The sequence below is a fragment of the Drosophila mojavensis genome, unplaced genomic scaffold (genome assembly GCF_018153725.1).
Source record: "Drosophila mojavensis isolate 15081-1352.22 unplaced genomic scaffold, ASM1815372v1 contig_36, whole genome shotgun sequence".
Classification (NCBI taxonomy): Eukaryota; Metazoa; Arthropoda; class Insecta; order Diptera; family Drosophilidae; genus Drosophila; species Drosophila mojavensis.
Genome location: NW_025318858.1, coordinates 21,020,248 through 21,046,941, shown reverse-complemented (window position 1 = coordinate 21,046,941; position 26,694 = coordinate 21,020,248). Strand labels below are relative to the sequence as shown.

Below are 26,694 nucleotides of genomic sequence, written 5' to 3'. Positions count from 1 at the left end.
ATTGCAAGAGATTCGCATTGAGTAATTAAAAAAATCCGAAATATCATGTATATATTGTTTCGTAAGTTTTTTGTTTTTTTGTTTTTAGTTATCTTTGTAGCTAGTTACAATATAATTTTATGAATGCACTGTAGCTTCTTTTGAAGATGAGAAAAAATTGTTTTGTTTTTGCGATTTGTTTGGGATTTGGTGCTTTGATTAAACTTTTAACGGTTGTCTGTGCCGAACAGAATGCAAACAAATGTTGAACTTTTCCGCTGCTCTTGTAACTTTACAAAATCCAATTGGATTTGTGCAATGCTTAAGGTCCGACAAATGCTTAAACCCAATAAACTGCAGCTGAGTGACAAAGGCAAAAAAAGAAAAGAAAAAGGAATGAACGATAAACTGGAAGAAAAAGGAAAAGCTTACCTTGTGCAATAATGAAAATTCGTTGTAAAAAGTAGCTAGCGACTCGTAAAATTGTTGCCAATCGTTACACTTGCTCTTCCTTCACCTCAGTGTCTCTCCTCGTCTCTCTCCGTCTCGGTCTCTCTGTTTCGGTCTCTCTGGTGCTCACGTTTATTATTACAGCTCTTGTTGATGTTTTGCTGATTGTTGTTGCTGCTGCTTTGATATTAGCAATTGCTGATGTTGTTGTTGTTGTCGTTATTTTAGCGTTGAATTTTCGTGTTTTTTTTTTTTATGACGTTTATTGTTTTAGTCACTTGACAGCGCGTGAACGCGAATGCGAATGCGAATTGAAATGAATTTCGTTTTAACCCTTTCAACAATTCGGTTAAATTGCATTGCGGGATTTTTGGCCTTAAATTGTTTATAGGCTTTTGTCAGGTTTATTGTTTATATTTGTTTAACTGGCAAAATGTCGAGCGTGAAAACAAAGAGAGGCAACAATAAAAATATTTTTAATACGCATTTTTTTGCAGCTCGTTGAGCGGACACCCTGACCTTTGTCTCTTGGCCCCAATCGTTATGGCAATGACAGCCCATATGTCTGAAGATTTATGACCATACGAAATAGCAGACGGCTTTCTTGCCACGCCCACCGTAACGAGCCCGTTTACCCAGTAAAATGCGCAATGAATTATGCAATGAAATTTGTTTCATTTTTCCAACACATATACACACACATACAGACACACACACATAGACACACAAACAATTGAAATTTTGAAAGATTGCCGGCAATTCGCTCGTTGTCGTTGTTGTTATTGCAATAAAACTCGAGAAAAAAAAATTATTGTTAAGTTTATGAAACATATTTGTTGATCTTGGCACATGGAAATCTGCTGAATTATGGATGGGCAAATGGTGGGAACACATTTTTGGATTAGCAGCTTGTTCAGCTTTAGTATCTGCACTCATTTGTGCCTCGAGGTCAAACGCGCTGGCGCCCCCCACACTTGGCCCGCTTCACTCATAGACACAGCATCCTGACAGCCTCCTGGGAGGGCGCGGCTGCTTCCTGTACGTAAGGCCAGGCTCGAGCGCTTGAAGGACTTCCCTTCAGTTGGCCTCACACCAGGGCTATGGATGTGGCTTCTGGCTTTGTCGTAATCTCGTAGTCTCATAACCTCGTCCCGGTTTTGTTTTTTCTATTTTTTATATTTGTTTATGCCTCGCCCCTTTTTCTCTTTCTCTATCTCTTTCTTGTTTTTTGTTGGTCTCCTTTTTCACTTATTAGTCTGCGTTTTGCACACAGACAGATATTTGCATACGAGGCACGTCTCTGACATTTTTCTTCAACTTACGCTTTATTTTTGCCTCTGCGCTTCGCTCATTTCATTATTATTGTCATTATCATTATTATTTTTATTACTTTTACTCTTGTTGTTCTTGGCACGAGTTGCCTTCAAAGTGCAAATGCGAGATTTCTTAGCACCACATTAAAACAGACGACAGCGAATAGCAAAATAAATAAGAAGCAAATGAGAAATGGAAAATGTTTTAAGTTTTTTCTGCTTAATAAGCAGAAGGAAGCGCCTAGAACATTTGTCATTTGTCATCTGCCATTTGTCATTTTCCATTCGAACTTTTTCCTCTTTCTGTTATCATTATGAATGCTCCCATGGGGTTAATTACAAGATTGGATTGTACAATTTTTAAATTAATATACAAATTATTTATATATATTTTGAATGTCAAATAATGTCTACATTGATTTTTAATTTTAATTTTAATTATTTTTTGTTTTTATTTTATTCAAGCAACTCACTGTAATGGAGAATTTAATATTAATAGAAATAAAACTATATATTTGCATAAAGCAAACATTAAATGAAACCATAAAAACAAGATTTTTTTTAAATATTTGCTTCATTGCCATTTTTTCAACCTAAAGAATATGTAAATATCAGGATAGCTTGAGATCCATTTAGCTGAATCCATATATTTACATACTCTACTGAATATCTACTATGTGGCCATGTAGCATATTTACATATTATTGTTTTTTATTCATTTATGGTATTTTTTATATAATAAAGGACTTAACAAATTTTTTGTTTTAAAGATTCTGTAAGAAAATTATTATTCGACCAAATGTAAAATTACAGCCTCAATTGACATGAAAACAAAAATGATCTAACAAACATATTTTCTACATTTTTCTTTTTTTTTTTTTTTTTTTTTGTTATTATTTATAGATATTTTTTTTTTTTTACTCTATATAGTCTGAGCCCATTGAAAATTCAGTAAAAACCTTGGATTCAAAAACGTAATACATAATTATAATTGTCAAAAGGAATGAAACATATTTCTCATACATAAATCTATCATTGACTTTTTATCTCACTTAGAAATTTGAATAAATGTGATAATCTCTTTGCTCAAAACATGCTTCCTAGTTTTTTTCCTTCTTTTTTTTTTAATGAAATTTCAACTGCAGCTATTTATTTATTTTTAATTAGTTTTTATCTTTAGTAATGCAGATAATATAAGTACTTCTATATGAACAATTTAATGCAGATTATATATTAATATTGCAATTTTTTTTAGCATAAAAAACTAAAAATTATTTATAATAGATGGGCGTCATCGGCTAGAAGTATTTTGATTATAAATTGGATTCAGAATCATTTCTGTCTTATCTAAACTAAGGATAAGTAAAAGTGGCTCAAAAGTCATTTAATATTCATTTCATTCAATTCATTTAGTCAACTGCTCACAAACTTTGCAGATCAACAAATAACAGCAAGTGGGAAACAATCCAGTTATATTACCAAGGTGAAGTTAGCCAATTTAGGCATTAATAATTTATTTCAGAAGTATATACTTCTCATTGTCTTCATCTGCATGAAGCACACAAAACAATTTAAATTAAATGGAAAAAAAAGAAGGAAAGTCTCATCGATGTATTGGCTTATTTAACACCTGGAAACCCCATTCGATACACTTCCAATAATAAGTTTAATCGCTGATTTACCTGGCGACCCAAATCAATTCTCTCGCTTTGCCCTTTTTGACGGAGGCTGCGCCCATCAACTTGTAATTTGTAAATTAAATTGCTTTGTGCAGGCTTTCCCTCTGCTGCGGTTGCCCCAGCCACCGTGGTGCTTTGCCTTTTTTGCCTTTTCCCGTTTTCTTTTATTTTTATTTTTGTTTGTATATATATATTTTTTTGTGCAAAAATGCAAATTTATCAAATTGGTTGAAGGTCTGGATTTTGATGGCGGCCAATTGAAATGCCAAAAATTAATTACACATGCCTGCCACACATACACACACTCACGTTACTTTTTTTTTCTGATTCTCGTGTTACTTTGTTTGTTGTTGTTGCAGTTTACACCTTTTAATTGATTACGGCGACACACTCACACATACTCGCACGCTCACACACACAGACACACGCACCTTTGTGTTATTTGATTTTGATATATAATCGGAATTTGGCTGCACACACGATTCGAGACGAGCACGAAACACAAACTTTGTTGGCAATTGGCGCTTGTCATTTGGCTGTGTCTACTGCCAATTGTTGGTGGCCTGGCTAAAAGAGCCGCAACATAAACGCCGTTAAACGAACGTGGCCACGTTTCCGAGTTGACTGATTTGAGCCACCGCCGCTGCTGCTGCTGGCCAAGGCACGAGCCGTGGCCAACACCGAAGCGAGCCTCTTATCAAAAACGAAGCCTGCACGACGCGACGTGCATCTGTGTTGAGTTTCTGCTTCGGCTCCAGAGCGCAACGCAGACGCCCCAAGCAGACATACACATAGTTAGAGAGGGGGAGTGAGAGACGGAGAGAGAGAGAGAGAGAGAGAGAGAGAGAGCGAGAGAGCAGCATTGCCGGCTTTCGTTGGTGTATGGTGAGTTTGGAGCGTAGTACGCATTGGTGTATGCTTGTTGAATGCTGTTGCACGCGGCTTTGTGGCACGTTGAATGGTCAAAAAATACGAGGCCGCACGCTGTTATCAGTTGTGCGTAGCACTTATCATTGCTGAGGACTCTATCACGCTGTGATGTACGAAAAATTAACTATCTGTTAGCTGACAGCCGTGCGATTCAAGGTGTAAGTGAAGTAAGTGCTCGTTGGGCTCAGATATGTATATGTTTCTAGGTCAGATATGATTGCAAATATCTTAATAATATATAATATAAATAGCAAGTTTTTTAATCAGGAATTGAATTCATGTTTCTCTACTTTCTTAAGTACAAAAATTGAACGGAAACATAATTTTTTTTTTTTTTTTTTTGTAATTGAAATTTTGTTTTAAGACAATGATAGTTAGTAATCCATTATATATCTGGTTCTGAAGCTCCCATTTAGCAGCACACTAAATTGCAGGACTTTGATAACTGAGGAGAAAAATTTAGTGTACTACTAATTTTCTATAGATTCACATTTTTGAATAAATTGTTTGAATTGAAAGGAAAACTTCTCTCATTTCTCCCCCAACTACGCCCATCCTATTCACTCGCCATCAGAATAAAACACACTTCTTAATCAGTTTAGCTCATGTAATTGTGCAAGCACTCAAACTTTTTCGTGACACTTATACATGGCATTTAATTTTCTAATATCAGCCATGCTCAATTCTTGTCGGGTTCCAATTAAGTTCTCGTAACCCGCGATCAACGGCACAATGGTCGGCTTGTCGTTCTTGGAGAATCCCGTGGACCTGTAGTGCATGATGCTGCCGTAGTCATATCCCTCGCCGAAATTGGAAACTTCGTTTTTGTTGTACTTGTCGAAGTTGGATTCCATGCCCTCTTTTATGTTCTCAAAGTTAATGCGAATGTATTCATCACGATTCCACGTACTTTGCTGATGGTAGAAACCCAAGGAATGCAAAAGCTCATGTATAATTATGCCGGGAGTGTAACAATCAAATTTCATCAAATTCAACCGTTGTACACTGTGTTGGTAGCCCACGTCGGCGAAACAGCCTAAGCCGTCCGAGGTAATATTCAAATAGCAAAGCTGATCGCAGTTTGCTTCTTGGAAGGCGACACAAGAAATCGACTCGATAGTGCGAAACGCTTGCAGAATCATATTACGATCCTTCTGATCTAGATTAGGGAATACAAATAACAAGACAACTCTTAAACTTGAAATAAAACTCACCTATGTCGTTATTGAAACGATAGTAGACAATGCCATTGGGCCAGTGAACAGCTTCATTGATCAATCCATTTCTGTCCTTGCTTAGGATCATATCGCCTTCGGTGTATCCAGCTATAAGTCTGGGATCGGTTTCAACACGCTCTGAAGAGGCGGCCGGTGCTGCATAGCAGCTCTTCATCAACACAAGGATTAGAAATATTTTAGGAAAGCTCCACATGTTCTCTACTGGATGCATTAGTAGCGACTATTTCGATGTTTTCCTTACGCTTTTATAAGTACGCCGAGAACATCAATTCATGAAAATATAATGACATAGACTTATCTAAAATTAAATTGTATTCAATCGCACACAAGACTGAAACGTGTATATTTATTCTAAAGTTATATATTATATATTTTATTTCAGTTCATAATAACTTTTCCGTTTTTATCATATAACGGAATTTTTGTATATTTCTATATCCAAATGCTAAAGTAGCGCACTTTTATCTAAATACTTTGCTATATCATAAAACGGAATTTTTGTATATTTCTATATCCAAATGCAAAAGTAGCGCACCTTTATCTAAATACTTTGCTATAATTAAAGTAATTATGGCAGAAATTTTCAATTTAAATTTTTGCGATAGCTTTTATCTATGTCGTAAATGCATGTTATATTTATGGCATAATTTTAGCAAACTTGTTTTTTTGTTTTTTTTTTTTTTTTTTTTTTTTTTAATTAGGTTGTATATTAGTTAAAAGTGATTGACTTACTCATGATAATGTTGTGATATATCATTTTTCGTATTTAAAGCAAGAAAATTATTGCATATCGTAAAAGTGAGTCATACATATTATAACTGTGAAAAGCTCATAGTTACATAAGTGGCCAAAGATTTCTTACTTACTTCTTAGATATACTGTCTAGCACATCTAGGTCTTATAAAAATCGAAATGCACTTTTTATTACTTTATATTAGTATCTGCTCCAATTAAATTTAATATTTCTCATCTCATCTCATCAGTTCGCGTTTTCGTGCTATTGCCGCAGCAAGTCTTTTAGCATTTTCTCATTAAATTTTCGTTCCCGCAAATTGATTCGATTGAAATGGGTAACTTGATCTGTTTTGAAGCCTTTTTGACTGGAGATAAATCTTTTGTTTAAGCCTTGACTTGTGTCAACTCTTGTCTACACTCTTTTTCGAACGCTAGGTGTCGCTTTGATGTTGTTGTGAAACGCTTTGGTGTCGCAGCCGGCAGTGTGAGATTGCAAACTTTGCAAGCTGCTGCTTCCTAATTGATGTATTGTCAGCAGCCTCCGCACAGCATGTCCGTGTCCTGTTTGCCAGTCAGGCAGCCACAACAACAACAACAACAACAGCAACAATGACGACATCCATTCGACTATCAAGCCACTGATGCTACCACTACGACTACTACTGCCACTTCTTGTGGAGGACTCTGTCATTTGGGAACATTCATTTTGACTTTCATGCGCTTGTCAACTGATGATGGCTAAGAGTGTTTTGTTTTTGGTCACTTCATCGTACTTGCCAGCCCCATCATCGTCTCATTGCTGTTGCTGATGTTGTTGTTGCTGCTGTTGGAAACTGTTTTTATGGCCGTGTCATCGTTGCCAAAGAAATTCGATGCACTTGCTTTGGCATATCAATGCGTCCAGCTCCTGCTCCTGTTCCTGCTCCTGCACCGGCTGCTCCACAGACGCTAAACAGGCCAAACTAATTACCGTGCATAATAAATCAGAGCTGTCATAGTTTGCCATTAGCTTGACAGCAAATGCCCAAAGCACAGGTCCTGCTTGCTTATTGGCTGCATTTATGCAAATTGCCACAGCGCTGAGAGCGTAGAGCCAAAGTATTGGACCTGAACGTGGCATGGCTATAGACTTTTGCATTATTAATTGCGATTCGTTAGCATTTTCCGAGAATTTGCAACAGCTTTAACCTAATAAGCGACACCCAAAGCATACAACATACAAAGCATTGCTTGGCATATATACATATAGTGAACGCTGACGTGGATGGACACTGAATGTTCCACTAATAAGATAAGATTATAATGTGGAGCATGCACTTAAGTAGTCAACTGTATTGTACTATGTCTTTAAGAGCAGCCTAATTCTAATTTGAAATTCGACATACATTCAATGCAGCTGTCCGTTAATAGAGCTTTCACTGTATCGTACCGACTTCGATTGCTTTCATCCCCCAAGTAAGTTCGCATTTCTATGCAAAATTAATTGACTTCCATTGAAAAGGCAACAACTGACATATTTTTCTAATAGTGGGGTAATTTATAATTATGGAGTGCGGCGAAAGCTTTTAAAAATAAGACTGGCCTGATGACTGAGCCAAATTGCAACAAATTGTCAAGCAATTAGTTTCAATTGGAACATTACTAGAAGATCTTTAATGAATACTTCACTTATAGCTTTCGATTGCAACAACAACAACAATTTCTACAATTTTATTTCGAGCCCAATTCCAGGTAATAACAAAATGAATAATTTTGCTGCTCTCAATAAAGCAAAAATGATTGATTCCTGTGTAAGAATGCAAAATACAAATATGAAATTGAAATTCAATATTTATGAACTATTGAACCCACCTCAACTGCCTGAAAAAATTGACCTTTTTGCGCACCTCGGGTATATTGTGCATGTGATCATCTAGAAATTTGTAATAGGTGCCCGTGATCGGATCAAAGTCGTTCTTTGGCAAACGATTCAACATAAAGTCTGGCGTTTCCCCTTTCGGCTTCAGAGGCTTGCAGCGTGAGGGATAGGGCTGCGTATACTCACGCATATAACCAGATTTCATGGGCTGTATTAGTTCCTCTTCCTGGTCCACAGGCCCATAGCGTGGACTGTGGCAGTTATTTGAGTGAGCTATGAGAGAATTACAATTACCTAAAGCCACTCACTCTTCCATGTTGAACGACTGGAAGTTGACCAACTTGTGATCGGTGGTGCAGAGCGTGCGCTGTGGCTGAGAGCCCTCCTCCAGCATGATTTGTGTGGTTGTCTTCATCAAGGAGCTATCGTAGTGCGGCTCCCATAGCATCGTCTTCTTCTTGGAGGCCATGTCGGCAACGCAATGAACCAACGTGGAGTATTCACTTATGTATTTCGAATCTCGAACGTCGAATCTTTAAGGCAGTCAGCAATTGTATAATTTCAAAAATTTTCATTTGACAGCAGATGTAGAGTGAAATTGAATATGAAACGTAATAGACAAAATGAATAGACTTTGTAAAAATATTTGAGAGAGTAGGAGAATGCTAATTATGTAGTATACTTGTAGCCCGACGACAGTCCATTACTTCGTTTGGTGGTACTAAAATACTAAAAATATATTCTTTCCCACTTATATTATATTTCATTTCTACAAAAGATTCTAGTAATGTACAATTCATACCAGATTGACAAAAAATGGAGAAACAAATGAAGAGACAGACGTCGTTGTCGAGTTCCTATTATTTTTCTATACCGGAATGAATAGAAATATATTTAAAAATAAAAACATATACAATTAAATTTAAAAAGTTCCAATAATACTAATAATAATAAAGTAAAAATAAAAAATATTTTAAAATAAAGCAGAAAAAAAAATGGTAATAATAATATAATATATTTTCAAATTATATATATTTATACAGACTCGCACATATAATAAAAATAAATAAAAGCAAACAAAATTTAATAACGAACATATAAATATTTATACCTATTTGTAGAAAAAATATCAATTATACACCTAAAATAAAATTGATTAAAATTTTAATTAAATAAAATACAAATAATAATGCTGAAGGGTATAAAATATATAAGTAGAATATTTAATAGAAATAAAAGCCTTATTAAAAATTAGCTATTTTATTATATATCCTACACATTTACAGCTAGAGCTTCCACATATTGAATGTGGACTCAAATGTATTTTTATATTATTAATTAATAAACTAGTCTCTCTCCCTCTCTCTCTTCGTCAAACGCTCCCCACCCCATGCCACACACTCCCTATCCCTCAAGGTCACTGACACTCAATGTCAAGGTCACCGTCGCTGCTTATACTTGCCAGCGGATGTATGTATGTATGTATGTGAGCATAAAAGAAGTGCAGAATGATTCGAGCACCAGCCTGGAGGCTTCAGGGCATTTCCTATTCGAGCAGTCTCGATTAGAGCCTTCTTAATTGTTTTTTTTTTTTTAATCACTACAAGCAGAAACATTTTAAAAATTTCCATCAAAGTCAGCATTAAATTTTCGGCTATATAAAAATAAGCTTAGATTAAAATTGAAGCATTTGAAATTTCGCTTAGTTGCCAAATGTTAGTAACAACACAATTCGGATATATAAACCAATTAAATCAGATCATTAAGCAACAAACTGTGTGTATATGTGTGTGTGTGCGTGCATTCCATTCAAAACACGAGCGGATTTATGGCAGGCCAAATGGCCTGAATGAACAGACAAATGAAATGAAAACCGAACAGTCAGTGGGTTAGTGGGCAAAGCTCTCTGTCCATACGAAATAGGGACAGGGTATATTGAACAATTGCAACTGGAATTATAATAAAAGAACAATCGCCCATAACAATGGAGCTGGTTACAGTTTTCATTATTGTATTGCTACCTTGTTTGCTTGAATCGGCATTAATACGGGCTAATTAAACAAATATCGGGTGTGAGTGTGTGTGCATCATATGGCTCATATCAACAAACGGCATCGATGACACCAGAAGGCAATGTTGAACAACATAATGCGATAGACACCACTCAAATGAGCAACACTGAGCGAGCGAGAGGCAGCAAAGCCGATGGCAAGGGATGGGGCAAATGGAGCAAACAGACGAACGGGGCGTGTGTGCCATGTGTGGCATAAATTATGCGGCAGAATTTTGCATGCGTTGCATTTTACAGCGCATAATTTGCATTTTTAAGCATTTTCACAGTGCATTGGGCATAATTAAAAGCGACGGCAAGCGGGGACAGCGCGCCGGCTGGAATGTACTTTTTCGGTTTCATTTCGGTTTTTTGTTTTTGCCCTGAGTGTGTACACACTGAAATGCAATTAAGGCAACAACACATCAGGTGGGCCAGTGGCCGTAGGTGTGGGCGTGGGCGTGGGCGTGTGTGGAGCGAGCAAAACTGTTAAACTGCTCAAGCTGCTCGCCTTAAAGATTACACAGTTGACTTAGCGAAAGGCAGGGCCGTCTGAGGTCTGAGGTCTGAGGCCTGAGACTTGGCAGCTGGTTGGGTGGGTAGCTGGCGCACTTAACAAATTAATGTCAAGCCACAATAAAAGTCAACAGCTGGTTTGGCTTGCGGCACAGCCAAAGGCTGGGCGGAGGCAGCCCAGGTGAAAGCATAGTTGAGTGCAATGTCATGCTGAGACTTAGTGAGAGTTTGGGCCGAATAGTGGGCGGGGCGAGGGGATGGCTGGGATAGCGCGTGCAGCCAAGAATGGCAAACGGAAGCTCTGCCACTCGCATAGCAACATTTACAAATGCACACACACACACACACACGCACTCACGCACACTCAGGCAGCGGCAGGCACTCGCGCATGCTAAAGCGCCCGAGATTTTGCGCTTGACATATAATCTTTATGTTGCCATTCGCTTTGCCAGTTATGTGTCTGTCTGTCTATCTATCTGTCTGAATGTGTGTGCGTGTGTGTGTGTGTGTGTTGCATCCTTGCGCTTCCTGCGCAAATGGCAAAAGTTTTGCCCAGCACGCAGCACTTGCTCAACTTTTGATGGCTGAGGTGTGAAATTTACGAGTTCTGCGTTTCGCGAGTCCAAATAGGCATATAATTATGGCACATATACATATGCAGCTGCACGTACGCACACACTTACAGCAGAGCTTCAAACTGAAAACTTGCTTCTGTTTAGAAATTCATTTAAATGATGGCATTACTCTAAGATATGCAGAGGCAGAGAGCGTTTGTATGTAAACATAAATATAAAGGCTGAGAAAAATTGTATATGTAGAAAAGTACGTATGATGTACTCTCTTTTTAAATAGACTTCATAGCTTATATCTAGCATAAATTTATATAGTAATTAGAGGAAAATTAGATAACAAAGTCAGGTTAAGATTAAAGATATATTAAAAATTATCAGAAAATATTGTATTCCAAGACCTTATTAACTTATCAGGCTCTCTTTTAGTTCATTGTGAAACACATTTCTGCTTTCAGATTACAAAAATTCTTTACCTCAACCATCAAGGATCAAAAACTGAACTTTCGAAAAAAACGTTGCATATATTAGGGAGTAGCTAAATTATCAACCTAAAATTCACTATATAAAATATCCTAATGCATTCCATAGTTAAATTAAGTATTGAATCATTTAATTGAATTTTTATTTGTTTTACAAAGATCATCAAATTACTTCTATATATGCATATATTTTCGGCATCCTTCATGCCCAGTTCCGTAAAACTTTGCACATATATATTTACTGCTGAGTGGAGCTTGACCTCCTGCGCCAACATTCATTCATATGCCGTTGCGGCTGTTCCAAATGAACTTCCTGGCCAAGCTGCAGACGGAAAAACAACTTCACGGTATTTGAAGCCGGCCACAATGACGCAAGAGTGAGAGAGAGAGAGAGAGAGAAAGAGAGAGGCAGAGACAGTGAAATAGAGTAAGAGCGAGACACAGCGGCAGAGAGTACCGAAAAAATGCAGTTAAATGAGCGGAAATGCAAAATTAACTCGCTGCGAAAGCACTGAACAAACAAAGAAATTGTTGTACAACTAAAAAAAAAAAAACAAACGAAAAAATAAAATAAATAAAAGGAAGACAATGTAAAAGCAAAATGAAGGGGAAGTGGAGAAAAATAATGGCAACTGGAGTGGCAAAGGAAAATTCAAGCAGCGCAAAAAACAAGTCCGAATAAATGTTGCCACTTGACCAAATTTAATGCAAATATTTGGCCAACCGCAAAAGCCTCGCGTAACAGAAGCAAATTTAAATGCAGCAGAACTTTACTGCAGTCTACGAGGGTATACGATATTCTTATCGATGAAGTGAAAACAAACTTTGATCATGAGTATATATGAGATTTTTTCTTTTGAGTATATATCATATATTGTTGACCTTGCAAAGTCTCACTAATTTATAACACTAATTGATAATACTCATATAACTCATTCAGCTGCTTCTCTATTAAGTTTGCAGTTTCTTCTCCATACCATACTAAACGGAGTTTTCGCTCATCGAGAAACTGCAGAAGTTAATACCTTTGCAATCATTCACTATTAGTCGATATTAAGAGAAACTAGAAAAGCTCCTCTTTGGCTTTCTATGGTCTGGCTGTCTAGTCAGGTTGTTCTCAGCTATAGACACTCATACTCATACAACTCATGGAGATACTTCTCCATTATCTTTACAGCTTCCCTTTCAACAAAGACTAAATGGAATTCTCTCTCTTCAAGAAACTGCCAGAGCTGCAATTATTTAACCTCAGCAGTTCTCTCTCATTTTGCAGCAGCTCTATAAGAGAATCTACCCAGTATTCATAGTACCTCATATCTGCGACTTGCTCTACTTATACTATACTCAAATTATACCTCAATTAAACTCCCCTCTTATTGATTTGAAACCACGATTAGGCATTGTCTATTCCACATCAATTTAGACAATTTATGTTTAAATTTTACGCTAGCATTTCGGCAAGTGAATCTGAATCGTTATTGCGCTTGACACGTAATCCAGCTCCGTAATATGCACGTCTGGCCTCAAGGCAACTGACCCTGTCTGCCCTATCCGCCCTCTCACCCCGCCTCTGTTTGGCCATTATCTGTATATTTGCCAAGGTAACGAGCAGTTTGGGCCATACAATTTGCAGCGACAAACCTCGCAATCGCTTAAATCGCATTCCTCCCCTCTCGGCTCTAACATTTTCGTGTTCCATTTTCCGCTAGCAAAAGGGTCTTTGAGAATATCCCCAAATGTTGAGCTTGATAAATAGAAAATGAAAATTGTAAATGATTTATTTTGCAGCGCGTATCTTTAGCTGCTGACGCACTTGTCCGTATTTGTACTGAACGAAAATTGTATTTAATTGTCAGGCTAACAATTGTCATAGCAAAAGAATGAGAGTTGTACAGAGAGAGGGAGAAAGACAGAGAGGGGGAGAGAGAGACAGAGTGGAGGACTCGTAATTTAAACAAACATTTTCACAGCGCCCAATGAAAATGACAATAAAAATAGCATCAAATTTATGGCATACCAAACGAAACGGAATGGAACGAAAAGCGAGGCCAACGGGCAGAGCCGACCCTGCACACCCACACACACACACAGTTGGCGGGAGGCAAGGCAAGTCGAGGCAAGGCAAGGCAAACGGCATCTGGCACTTGGCACTGACTTCTGCCTGGGGCAGACAGAGAGACATACAGCTGCCAGGGGCGACACACTCAGTTCCACTGACTTTGCACAATTAATGGCGGGCAGCCTGACACGCCTAACCGGCGACTGCCGCCCACTCGCCCACCCACCCACACACGCCCACAAGACTTGAGCAATTATTGCGCCATTGTGTATGAGAACCTTTGCCAAGTGTCTGTGTCACCGCTAAATTTAACATAATCCTGGAACGTGGCCGACGCTGCCGCCGTCGACTCATTTAATGCGCTTCCCTTTTCGGCAGCTGACGCGGCATAGACCCGCCGTCGCCGTCGCCGCCGTCGCCCACCCGACTCGGTCCCATGCATGCGGTGTCTTTGTCCTGCGGTAAGCCTTTCTTTTGCCGCGCATAATTAATTTCACGTTTCTGCCAAAAATATGCGCCCGAATCTCTCGTTCGTTCTGCTCCACTTTGATTTGATGTTGTTGCTGTTGTTGTTGCAGCTTTGCTATTTATTTTGCTCTTGGCAAGCCGCCTTGAAGTCACAGCCAGCCAACTTGCCAATTGGCATTTCTCAGTTGGCCCACAAACGGAAGAAATTTCTTCGCTAAGCAGCGTTAAGGCCCGAGACAAATTTAGCTGCCAAAAGATGGCCAAATGCCATCAAAACGTAATCAGTTTATTGTTAAACGTATTTAGCTATGCAGAGGTCCTTCGTCAGCCAGCCCGGCATGCTTCACTGAGCGGAATTCTTATCTGTCTGCCATTTCGCAAGCAATTAGCTAAGCACGGCTCATTGTTGAATATTCGATTTAAATTTTCATGGCGTATATATGTACAAATATTTTATTTATACAATTTCTTTAAAATTGATTGACCTTAAGTAGGAAACAAAAATTTAAATTCTCAACTATTTAATTTGCATATGCTTTTAAATGTATTCAATTTATATATTGAAAAGCTAAAATGCCAGCTGGCATAAAAATATTGCAACAGGCAAAAGTTTCAGGCAAGTTAAGACAGTTGTTGTTCAGTCAAAACAGTTCTGGCAACTTGATCAATATTAATAGAAAACTTTTGTGTCCCGACAGAAACATTTTTATCTCGCTGTGTGCATCGACAGGAAACTAAAGGGTTAAGGGCAAGCGAGAGAGAGAGACAGAGACAGAGAAAAGCGACAATGTGTAAAAATAAAACTAGCAAATGGGAATGGAATATGGTCTTATATTATATATTCATATTTATTCATATGTGTAAATGTCAAATTATTATTATTTATAGTTAGTTATTTTTAAAATTATTTTTATTTAATGCTGTCTTCTTCTTCGATACTTTAGAATATTCTCTGCCAACTTAATTACCCACATTTCATATCAAGCATTTCGGCAAGTGAATCTGAATCGGTATTGCGCTTGACACGTAATCCAGCTCCGTAATATGCACGTCTGGCCTCAAGGCAACTGACCCTGTCTGCCCTATCCGCCCCTGGAATATGGTCTTATATTACATATTCATATTTATTCATATGTGTAAATGTCAAATTATTATTATTTATAGTTAGTTATTTTTAACACTATTTTTATTTAATGCTGTCTTCTTCTTCGATACTTTAGAATATTCTCTGCCAACTTAATTACCCGCATTTCATATCAACTTTAATTGCACTTTTAAGAGCTCTCTCACTTCCACTCGTAAATGCTTGAATCTCAGTTGTGCGAGATTTAAGAATTTTATTTCCAAATATAATAATATTTGCAATTTATAAGTGCGCAATTCAATCACACTTGATTCACATGATTCACTGGATTCATTCGCTCGCTCGCTCGCTCAGTGGCTGCGCATTCATAATCGTTTCACAGCTGCAGTCGATAACAATTTAAATCCATTGTTGTCAATAAACAATTATTGCAATTCATGCAAAACAAAACGCAGAGCACACTTCATGCCACGCCTAGCCCAACAGCCCTTGGCCATCCACTTGCCCCCTCACCGCTCCGATGCTCCATTAGCCACCGGCGTCAGTCGGGCATAAGCGGCCCTGAGCCATGGCCTAGACCAATGCCAATGCTGCTGTTGCCGAATCGCTGAGCTTTTTATCTTCATAAAAACGCGGCCAGACAGAAGCGACAGACAGACGTAGGATGCTCTACCCAAACGAAATTCATTGCGAAATGTTCAAAAATGGCGCGGGGAGAGCAAAAAATACAAAAATGAAATATACAGTATATAAACGTTGTCGGCAAAATTGAATGGAAATGAAAGGCGGTGGGCGTGGCTGAGTGGCGTGCAATGGGCCATGTCATAGACAACGGGCAGAGGGCCGGCTGCGTTGGCTGCAGGCGCACTAAATAAAGTTGCAGTAAAAACTATTAGACAGCCGACCGCGTGGAAAAAAACAACAACAGCAACAACAACAACAAGCAAAACAAAATAAAAAACACAAGCGAAAGAGAAACACAAAAATTTGGGGCCATATTTGCAATTGGGGGAAAAGTGTGGCGACAGCCGAGAGGCAGGGAGCGATAACAGAGCAGACTAAAGCCGACAGCAATCGCAGTGTAGAAGCTATAGAACAGAAACAGGAAATTAAAAACGAATCGTATGAGTGTGTGGCGAGAGTGTATGTGTGTGTGAGTGTGTGTGCAAATGGCCAGCATCAAAAGACACTGCTGAGGCGACCCAAACGCAAAGTGTTTAATTCAATATGAAGCCAGGGACACACGCCAATGGCCAGTGGCAGGCAGCCGACGGGGTGGGAGAGGGGGGCAACGCAGTCAAAACTGTGCGCTCTTACCTTGACTCTTAAATTTATGTGCAAACTTTTGCTGTGCGTGTACCTCAGTGCCTGTGTGCGAGTGTTGTGTGCGTGTGTGTGTGTGTGTGTCTGAAAATTATGCAATTTTAACGCATAAATTTCACGACTCAGCCCGAGGCGAGTAGCAGCAGCAGAGAGTCAGCCCATAACTTAGCCGACTTCACGATTGTCTAATTAAAGCCAGTTTAACGGACGTAGACCCTTTCCCTTTCCTGTGCGCCAACCAGACAATACAAATGCCTTCCGTATACCATTTTCGGCGTGGGCAAAGGCCACTTCTACTATAAGCTATTTGATTAAGGTGCGCCATGAAGCAACTACTCCCAACTACCCATGCTAAAGATTAGATATACAGCTATACAAAGCAGTTGAAATAAATGTCTATTAGTTGAAGAGTTTGTGTTTATTATAAATAGTAGCTCTTATATTGGTAAAGCTTAGAAATTTCAGAGAAATTTTGGAAAACAACAAATTGTTTTTTGTTAAATATATTATGTATATATATATATATATAAATATCTGATATATTTTATACTTAAGCTTTAACAATATTAAATAGCTTTAAATTATATAGTGAATATATTTAAATACATGTTATATATGTATATACTTTACTTTGATCTACGCTATCTCTTGGCAGCTCCAAGCCGTATCTTAATGAAAAGTTATTAAGTAAACCTCTAAAAACTTCCCAATTTTCAATGCTCTTAATCTCTCTCTCTCTCTCTCTCACTCACTCACTCTCTCACTCTCTATCCCCCTCTGCACTGCATTGATCACTAATTTGTCCAGCACTTAATTATGCAGTGATGCAAATTAGGCTTAAATATCTAAATATAGATAGCATAATTAAAAAGTAAATAGCTAAAAATCATATTCAAAAATTCAATTACAAGCATAATAAATGCATTGATTATTTATTTATTCATGTAAACATTACACAAATTTTGGCCCAAAGCCGCAACAATAAAATTCAATAAATTATTCATACACAGATATTTGGCTCTATAGATTCAATCTAAGCGAAGCTAAGCACAAAAAGCCCAAAGAAAAACCGTAATTTCTAAATTGAATGGGCTTGCAAATTAATAATTTGTGAATAATATTTTAGCTTGTACAGGGTATCTCTAGTCTATGCACTACTTTAAAGTCTCCATAACCTGCTCGTAAACATAAAAGTTGGCAACGCTCCCCGGAGACAAATCAGTTTGATTTTGATTGCATCTTTTATGGCCTTTGGCACCTTATAACATTTGTTGTTTTTTCTTTTTTACTCCGGCCACGCCCACCGCAACCTGGGCTGCAGCAGCCCAATACGGTATCTTTCGGCTGTTCGGCCGGGGCATGTTTTAATTCAGCCCATCAGAGTTGTTTGACGTAGTTGTTATGGTTTCCGGTTGACGGTCGTTGCTTGTTGCAGTCAGCGTTATTGGCACGTGTTTCTCTTTTTCGTTTGCTTTTCTTCTTCTTGTTGGCTTTTGTTTTCGTGTGTTTTTCATCTTGCTCCAAACTCGCAGTTCTTTCTTGGGATAAGCTCGTAAAACTTTTGCTCGAAAACAACAACACAACAACAACAAAAAGAAAAACTTGACTCGTGTTTGTGGCATTTGTAGGTTTTATGCGTGCTTCGTGCCGCAGCCATCAAAGGTGGCCAAAGCACTTGGCCCAAACACCTCAAGAATTTCTTTTAACAATTTAATGAGCCATAAGGGGGGCTGCCCCTGCTGCGGCATCAGGGGTTGCCCGCTACCGAGTCCACGACCTGTGTAAACGAACAGCGTGACAAAACAGACATGAAAATATTTAGCATGCAAAAGCGGCATCACTGGCGGGGTATGCTCAGCTAGAAATACCTTGTAAATTGCGAGTAGTTCATGGGGAATATATGGGACCAATTCGCTCGATTCTATAATACTGTAAATAACAAATTTGTCTTGTTGCTTTCTCCTGGACTTGGTTATCAATCAAATTTAATCACATGTTTTCTTCTTATCTTCGTTATTCTGTTCCATTTGGCATTGCTGCCATTCGATATCTGTCACATGGAAAGCTTTGCCATTGAAATGTCAATATTGTTTTGTAAAAAAATTTGGTATTTTGCATCGAATGCACTCAGCGAAAATCGAACAAAAATCGGCTTTAAGGTATTTTTTGTATGCTTTTATGTTGCAGCTCAATATTAAAATCCTAGTTTGTAATTTCAGTAATTATTCAGGGTATTTTTTTTTTTTTTCATTTTGCTCCCCTTTTTTCCAGTGTTGCAACAACAAAATATTTTCATTTGACTCTCAAAATCTTTGACATGCAACAGCAATCAAAAGCGAAGGGTGGCAAGGGGCAAATCAGATGGAAGGCGGGCAAGGGCACACGGAAATGGTCCTGTGGTTGACCGGGAGCCGAAGCTAGGACGCCATTTTGTGGGCTGTCTTGTGGTGTCGCCTGAAATTGGCCAACAAACACGGCAACAAGCACGAGCAGACCGAAAAGGGAACATCCGACTGAGCGAGAGGACGAGCGAGCCGGAGAGAGAGAAAGAGAGGGAGACACGCAAAAAAAAAAAAAAAAAAAAAAAACAAACGTCGAAATCCAATTCAAAATGCCATCAGACATTCTAATTTCATTCATTTCTCAATACAATCAACTGAGCGAGAGGCTGGCCTGTTGGTTGCCTGGATAGAACAAAGTCCCCAAATTTACTTCCTTATGTCACATAAATTCTGATTGTGATAAAGCGAAACAGCAACGGCAATAGCAACAACAACTAAATCGGATATGCAGCAAACAGTTTTTTAGTTCACATCGGCATAAATTGCGGCAACAAATTGAATTTTGCTTTATTGCCAGCATGGGCACATGACCCTCGCCTGTGACCTTTTCTGCAATCGCTTACCGTTAACTGACGTGCCGTTATCTATGGAATGTAAGCTGAAAGAACTATAAGAAGAACCTGCTGTGGCATGTCCTTGCTTTGTTGTTGGAGTGAAACTATCATTTCCTGATTTTGGGTGAACATTGCCAGCTCTTTGAATACGAAATGAAATATGGGTCTGAGTTCTTGAATCAATCGACTTAATGCTGAAAAGAATACAAAAGAAAACTGTAAAATAAATTATTAGATATATGAAATCGACTCTGAGAAAAAACTTTTGCATTTATATTAAATCTATATGAATTGAACAGAACAAATTTTTGTTTAATTAAATTGAAATTCTATTTATTCATTAGACAAATGGTTGAACAAAGAGCGCACAAAAGTGTAAAGATAATGTAGGCTTCCGTGTGTTTTTGTCTTAGCTAAATGTGTAAATTACATTTAATTAAAGTTATGCAATAGCTTTATTGTTAATAATATTGTTGTGTATAAGAGTTTTTGAATTCGGAATTTGTTGGCTAAAGAATGCCACATACTGCCACAGTTAAAGCTGATTAAGTCTGAATAACTTGAGAATATCTTTCGTTTGAAGTCGCAGCCTATGCTACGCACATTTTTCAAGAATGGTTGTCTCTTCTTCCGCTTTGAATTTTAGTATTTTGTTTCACTTCAATTCGCCATAAAGCAAACTCGCATTCTCTCAAGTTTATAATCATGCCATAACACGCTTTTAACGACTGTCCAGCTCTCAAGCGTTCATTGTCTGCATGCGAAATACTTAGCGAACTTTTCTTTTTCAAGTATTTGGTTGCGTTCATCTTGTTGCATTTACAGCTGGGTGATAAAAATGCCAGCCAACGGCATAAGAAGTGCGGGCCAACGAATACTGAACGATGCAGAAAAAGAGTCATTGGGGATATTTGCAGTGGCTGGCGGCATTTTAAGTGCCTGGGCCGGGTCGGGTCTGTCCGGGTGTGACGTCGGCTGGTGTCGTGTCGCTCATTTTTGTGCAAATTGTATAAAATAAATATGAATTGGCTGTCATGAGGGCAGCAGCGTGGTCTTTAGCGGAATGCCCGGAGGATCAATTTGTAGTTTGGCTGTCGCTGCAAGGGATTTGCATTAGAATTTCAATTGGGAAAGTCAAAGTAAATTGAATTGCCACACAGAATGTTAATTGGCGTCATAAAGCAACTGCTCCAGACAGGCGTAAATTAATTAAAATTGCAACAGCATCAGCAATCCAAGTCAACGGCAATATATAGAGCTGTATAAAATAGTTGATACGCGGCTCGAATGCAATCAGAAATTAATTGTGGCAATAATTGCTTTATAAATAAATCCAAGCAACCAGCTTCGTGCTTACGTGTGTGTTTGTGTGTGTTTGTGTGTGTGTGTGAGTGTAGTTGCTTATGGTGTTTGGGTGTCTCAACCGCTGCACTGCAAAATCAAACTAATGAAACGGCAGTTAAGCTAATCAAGCAGACAGCCGGCAATTTGATTTAAAGCCGCAGCCAACGGCGCGTATGATTGATTTATCAATCTCAGCTCGACTCGACTCGAATTGGGTTGCCGTGAGTGTGCATGTGGGTGTGGCAGGCAGTAACGTGTGTTTGCTTGAGGCGTAGTTTTCTATTTGCATAATTTAATAATTGATTTGCATTGTTGTTACAGCTACACGCCTCTAGCTCGCCCCTTTAGTAAACCGCGTCAGGGTTGTACTCATACACTCTGCTCAGCGCCCACAGACAGTAACCTGATTAAAGGAAGCTCTTTAAATGTGACACGATATAGATGATGGCTGCACTCACTCAACAGCGACAGCAAGGCTACCAAAAACGGCCACCAGAGATGCCTTAGTTTGTTGCGCTTCTTCGAAGAGTTCTGAAAGCGCTTCATACTGCATTTGTGGCACAAGGGCTGGTACTGCTTCTCCATGATCTCGATAAGGTCCTTGGTCTTTCCATCGATATCGCCGAACATATTGAGCAACTCCTTTTCGTTCACCACAGAGTCCTCGAGCGTAATGGCAACCACAGTTACTCGCGCATCCTTCCAATCATCCAGCGCCTGTAGACTGCCTGACGCGTCCTTGACCCTGTGTATGACTTTCAAAGAGCAGCCCGGCTGATCGCCCTCTACCGGCTGCATGATGATGCTCAGCTCGATGGTGTCAAAGCCCGACACGCGGCCACAGGTGGGCTGTACTTGAAAGAGCGTCGCATTGTCAATGTCTATGGAGTAGTCGACGGGCTGGGAGCCCAGATTGAGCAGACTCAGCTGTCGCTTCTGTATGTGCGGAAACGGAGATTGGAACTTTACGTTCAACGGCGACACAATCAGGACGTCGTGGCCTGCCATTTTCTACAATGTTGTATTACAAAGTTTATTCGAATATAAATGTTGAGTTATTATATATTAAATTGAATTTGGAAATGAACGAAAGCCTGCTTGAAGCTTGAGCAATTTATACAAACTGTAGAAAATATTGTAAAGGCTTAGCTACCCGGTCTGCCAAATAAAATACTTATTTTTCTAAACTTCCTTTAATATTAAATAGATTACAATTTACCTATATAAAAAAAAAAGAGTAAAAGCAAATCATTATATTTGAGATTTTTCGGTATAGAACAAATTGTTTATAAAGTCATCATTTGTAGATATAAACTACCAATCAAATTAATTAAATTCAACTACTTTCAACTGCCACGAACTTAAATAAATCCTATAATATCGGACTTGAGTGAATCACAGCTGCATTACTCCCTACATTATTTACCAGAGACAACTGACGCTACATTGAAGCTTAGCTAAACATCTTTAATCTCGAAGTTTTCCCAATAGTGTTCAATAGGTTTAGCTGTTTATATCTTTAAGGCTTTAGCTAAGTCCAAATCCTGCTCAACAAATAAGAGCATTAAGAAATATTGCCCGAAAGCAGAGCACATTTAAATATACTAGTTCCATCACTCATGTTGGCAGTGAGATTTAGTCAAGTATAAATATATGTGCATATATACGAAACGGGATCAGCTAATCGTCAGATATTGAGAAACGGTCAATATTGTTGGCGCAGTCATTATGTAGATGGCATGGGCTTTGTATTAGTATTTGTCACATCGACAACATTATTAGCAACAAATGCCCGATAAACGCTTGGGGGTACTTCAGGCTACCGCAATTTCGTCAGCTTGGCCAATTTGAGGCTACCCTCGTCTTGTATTTTTTCTCCATTTTTATATACATATATACACTTCTTTTTTTTTTTCTTTTTCCTAAATGGCCAGCTTTGAAAGTGTCCTGTAGGGTCCATTTGTTGCCCGCTGTCTGCTTGTCCGTCGGTCCGTTTGTCCGCTGTCAACAACATTTGTACAACGTATTTTTTCATCTTTCTTTTTGCAGATTTATGAAAACGAAGAAAACGTGAAGGACGAAGACAAAGCGAAAGCATTGTTATGCCACCAGCCAGCCAGCCAGGACATTCGTTGACAGCAGGAAGAAAATGTTGCGTAGTCGAGCGCAGCTGCTTCAAAAATATAATAAATAAATAAACATAATTTATAAGTAGCAGATTTTTTACGTCTCTGTTGGCATAAATGCTTCAACACACTCACACACACACACACGCACACACTTTGTGAGTTTCATTTTTTGTCTGTCTGAATAGCTGAAGATGAATGCGAGATGCCATCTTTGAGGGTATTTACCACAGCAAAGTGCTGAGACAAAGCGACGATAACAAAGAACTCTACTGTATAGCTCAATGATATGACGTATGCGTGACGTAGCACGCTTGCGTTACGTTAAGGCAACCATATTTAATGAGCAGCTATACAATTGATTGGCGGCCATAAGCTGACGCTGCAACAAGTGGCCATGGAGAGAAAATTGATAAGCGCCAAGTGCTTTAAATAAGGTAAATATCTACTTACTTTAATACAATGAAATTCACAATTCAAGCAATTCCTATAAATTCTTCAGCTTAGTCACAATAATAGAATTATTAATAAATATTAATAAATTCCTTCTCTTCATCTACTTTGCTCGAGCTATGTAAAACGAGTCGAAAGTGGATCGGCTATTTATTGATTTGTATAAATACTATAAATACTTTAGCTTACACCGATTGCACAGAAAAAAGCTTTTGCCTTTGACTTTTGCTGGTGGCCCATATAAGCAGCTGTGTAGCCTTCATAGTGTGCTTTGAGTTGTCAAAAACACGTACGCTGTAGCCGCCCCCCAAAGACACGCCCAGTGCTGCTGCTGCTTTTTAGTCCATATAAAAGAAATCAAAAGCGAAAACAAAGACTTTCCTAGCCGACAGGCTAACCGGAAGTCAAGAACACAAACGAACTAAAAGCCGCACTCTCAGCAACAGCGCGCATATACTTATGATAAATATATATATGCGCATAACTGTATACTATATGTATATACAAACTCATTCCGCTTGGCACTCCCACGCGCTCACGCTGAAGTGGAGTCCGTGGGTGGGGGCAACACATTCAAATGGTTCCATATTTCTTGACAATTTAGGACACCATTAGCGAGAAATTATTACTGTGCGACTCGACGGCGGGGAAGGGACGCCGGTCCAGGCCAGGCACTGGAGTACGCATAGAAGCCGTCGAAGCAAACTGTACGACAAAATCGGAGCCTAGAGCAGAGAGGAACGAAACGGAGCGGAACGAGGAGGCCGCTTGCCGATTTTGGCGGGCAAAACGACAACACAGTGACACCCACAAGCCTGCGACGCCTCTAAAATGTAATGGGGCAAAAAAAAAAAAAAAAAAAAAAAAAAGGAAATATAAACAAACAAAAAAAAGAGAGAGCTTTAGTTGAATATGTGTGACTAGGAAATACCCTATATAAAAGAGTCGTTTTGGGTGTGCAATATACAGGCATGCAATCATTATATATTATCTATATAAGTATTTGATTTGAATGTATTTATTTGAATACAGTATAAAATAACAGAATATAAGATTGCTCTGCTTTACATAATTACATATATATACATAAATAATTTCTAAGCCATGTTCGTCATGCTAGACTATTGGAATTTAAATTAAAGTGTGCATATATTATATGTGAATATATATGTTACAACGAGTAATCCTGTTTCGCTTGTCCTTGTTCAGTTATGCGAGCTAATCGCACGCTTATTTATTAATATTTTAGTTAATACAGAGCTTTAAATACAAATAGAATTTCTATTTTATAAATAGCGAAGATTAAATGCTCTGAAAAATATATGAACAAAAAATTTTATAAATAAATAAAAAAATAAAAATATTATTATAATAATTCTATTAGTATATACAAATATATAATAAATAATTCATTTTTTTTTTTATGTATACATAAAATGAATATACATTAAAATTAATTAAATTAAAAATTGATAGCTAACCAAAATTATGAAATTATTGTATAATAATTACTGCATTTAAATAAACTTTATTGTGCTCATCTATCATCTAATTATTATATTAATTTATTTTTACTTGCATACTGGAATAATCACTCGGTCTACTAATAGAAGAAATGGAAGCTTCATAAACTAAAATACAAAATAAATAAATACAATATATAAATAAAATTCAAAAAATCTTAAATACTATTCTCTTTGAAATTCCGTGTATATTTATTAAGTCTTGAATATTAATTATACAGATTAGCTTGTAAATTTGCCAGCGTATTCATTACGTCGTATCAGCAAAATTCACTCTCTACACTCTCTCCCCACTACGTGTATATACATATCTTCTATCGCTCTGTTTTTGGGAAGCGAGCGGGTAACTTATGTGGGTGCTTAAGTGAACCATTAGCGCCGCGCGTCATTAAGTTGTTTCCGCTTGGCGCATTCCTTCCACTGTTCCACTGCTCTCCACTGAGTACTCGATGGGCATAGGCATAGGCAGAGTTCTGCTGGCGACGACTGCAACAGCTGAGAGGCGGGCAACTGTGGCATTGAGGCACGTATTCGCGCCCGTATCGAGGCTTGTAGGCCACATCATTAATGGCTATAGACCGGAGCAGGAGTCGCCGGTACATAGACCAGACTTCTGCCTCTGTCTATTAATATCTTTTTTATTTTCACTATTCCCATATTCCCATATTCTTTCTAGCTGTTGCCTACACCCATTGCGGTTCATTGACCAGCCACTGAACAGCCGTCTTGATTTATGTATCTCTCGAGAGAGCGAGCTCTCCGTTCTGCGTTCGTTTAGGGCTCGTAATCATTTTAAGTGGGCTCAATATGCTCGAGGCGGACTTCCTCGTTTTGGCGCAATTTAATGTGCTGTGCGAATCGAGCAGGGGGGAAGGTCAAACAGCAGCTGTGTGTCACACGCAAAATTCAATTAAACGCAAATCAGTGCAAAAATCATATGAACCGTCGCGTCGGCTTGCAACCAATGAGAGGCGGCTTCACGTCTGCTCCTGCTCCTGCTTCTGCTTTTGCTGCCTAATGCAGCCCGCAGCTGGCAAACAGCAGGAGTCCTCCTGGCTATCGTCGTGCTGTCGCTGCTGGCGTCTCTCCGTTGCACCTTTGGCTAGGCCAAGCGGCACTTAAATGCCACACCAAGCCAGGTCCAGTCAAACACACACACACACACACACGCGCGCATACCTCCCAGTGGGCGCCACAATCAGCTATGCAACGGTGCAACGCGTCGTATGCGTGTTTTGCTGTTAGTTGACAGCAAATAAAACCAATTGTCGGGCTGCTGGGCTGCTGGGTTGCTGGGCTGATCTCTACGGCAATGCACGTCCATTACCAGCTTAAGTGGATTTGATGAGCGTTTATGTGTGTGCACAGTGGTGCTTTGTGGCGCACTGCCTCCCATCCTTGTCAGCGTGCATAGCACGTTCTAATTATGACACCACGGTGGATCAGCGGGCCATCAGCATGAGCTCAATTTCAGGCTCATTTCGATGGCTCGCATCGAACCCAACAAATTTGCTTAATTTAGTGTAATTTATAAACAAACTGTTTAGCTTCACTAAATAGATTTTAATTGCCATTTATCAATTTACATTGTAAAATGCATTGAGCAATTAGAAAAATGA

General features: G+C 38.6%; 4 protein-coding genes and 1 long non-coding RNA gene across 6 annotated transcripts in view; 1 reads left to right on the top strand and 4 right to left on the bottom strand.

Moving 5' to 3' along the window:
• The window catches only part of LOC6577455, a 40,571-nt gene extending 36,515 nt beyond the window's left edge, over positions 1-4,056 (bottom strand). The window contains exons 1-2 of one of the 2 annotated variants that reach the window (XM_015165678.3): positions 3,425-4,056; positions 412-854 (exon numbers count right to left, since the gene is read on the bottom strand). The gene's annotated coding sequence lies outside the window, so the exon portion shown is untranslated. The remainder of the gene's footprint in view (positions 1-411; positions 855-3,424) is intronic. The other variant, XM_002003386.4, reaches the window with a different exon arrangement.
• An 884-nt stretch (positions 4,057-4,940) lies between these two features.
• Positions 4,941-5,790, bottom strand: LOC6577454 (seminal metalloprotease 1). Its single transcript, XM_002003385.3, has 2 exons — positions 5,566-5,790; positions 4,941-5,510 (listed from the first exon to the last, which is right to left on the bottom strand). Exons 1-2 carry the CDS (start codon positions 5,780-5,782, stop codon positions 4,975-4,977), a joined length of 753 nt encoding a protein of 250 aa, XP_002003421.1. The 5' UTR covers positions 5,783-5,790; the 3' UTR covers positions 4,941-4,974.
• A 2,158-nt stretch (positions 5,791-7,948) lies between these two features.
• LOC6577453 lies at positions 7,949-8,846 on the bottom strand. Its single transcript, XM_002003384.4, has 3 exons — positions 8,491-8,846; positions 8,176-8,433; positions 7,949-8,110 (listed from the first exon to the last, which is right to left on the bottom strand). Exons 1-3 carry the CDS (start codon positions 8,649-8,651, stop codon positions 8,086-8,088), a joined length of 444 nt encoding a protein of 147 aa, XP_002003420.1. The 5' UTR covers positions 8,652-8,846; the 3' UTR covers positions 7,949-8,085.
• A 9,883-nt stretch (positions 8,847-18,729) lies between these two features.
• On the top strand, positions 18,730-19,878 carry LOC122757210. Its single transcript, XR_006357147.1, has 2 exons — positions 18,730-18,892; positions 19,005-19,878. It is a non-coding gene; the product is annotated as an uncharacterized LOC122757210 (long non-coding RNA).
• A 187-nt stretch (positions 19,879-20,065) lies between these two features.
• LOC6577452 lies at positions 20,066-22,104 on the bottom strand. The gene is made up of 2 exons (XM_002003383.4): positions 21,432-22,104; positions 20,066-21,376 (listed from the first exon to the last, which is right to left on the bottom strand). Exons 1-2 carry the CDS (start codon positions 21,979-21,981, stop codon positions 21,318-21,320), a joined length of 609 nt encoding a protein of 202 aa, XP_002003419.2. The 5' UTR covers positions 21,982-22,104; the 3' UTR covers positions 20,066-21,317.
• Between the last annotated feature and the right edge of the window lie 4,590 nt (positions 22,105-26,694).

Coding starts and splice junctions, on each gene's coding strand:
- LOC6577454 (XM_002003385.3), bottom strand. CDS start 5,782: ATGTGGAGCTTTCCTAAAATATTTCTAATCCTTGTGTTGATGAAGAGC. Junction 5,511..5,565: donor TCGTTTCAATAACGACATAG/GTGAGTTTTATT, acceptor TCCCTAATCTAG/ATCAGAAGGATCGTAATATG.
- LOC6577453 (XM_002003384.4), bottom strand. CDS start 8,651: ATGGCCTCCAAGAAGAAGACGATGCTATGGGAGCCGCACTACGATAGC. Junction 8,434..8,490: donor CAGTCGTTCAACATGGAAGA/GTGAGTGGCTTT, acceptor TAACTGCCACAG/TCCACGCTATGGGCCTGTGG. Junction 8,111..8,175: donor AATTTTTTCAGGCAGTTGAG/GTGGGTTCAATA, acceptor ATTCTTACACAG/GAATCAATCATTTTTGCTTT.
- LOC6577452 (XM_002003383.4), bottom strand. CDS start 21,981: ATGGCAGGCCACGACGTCCTGATTGTGTCGCCGTTGAACGTAAAGTTC. Junction 21,377..21,431: donor AGCCTTGCTGTCGCTGTTGA/GTGAGTGCAGCC, acceptor TCCTTTAATCAG/GTTACTGTCTGTGGGCGCTG.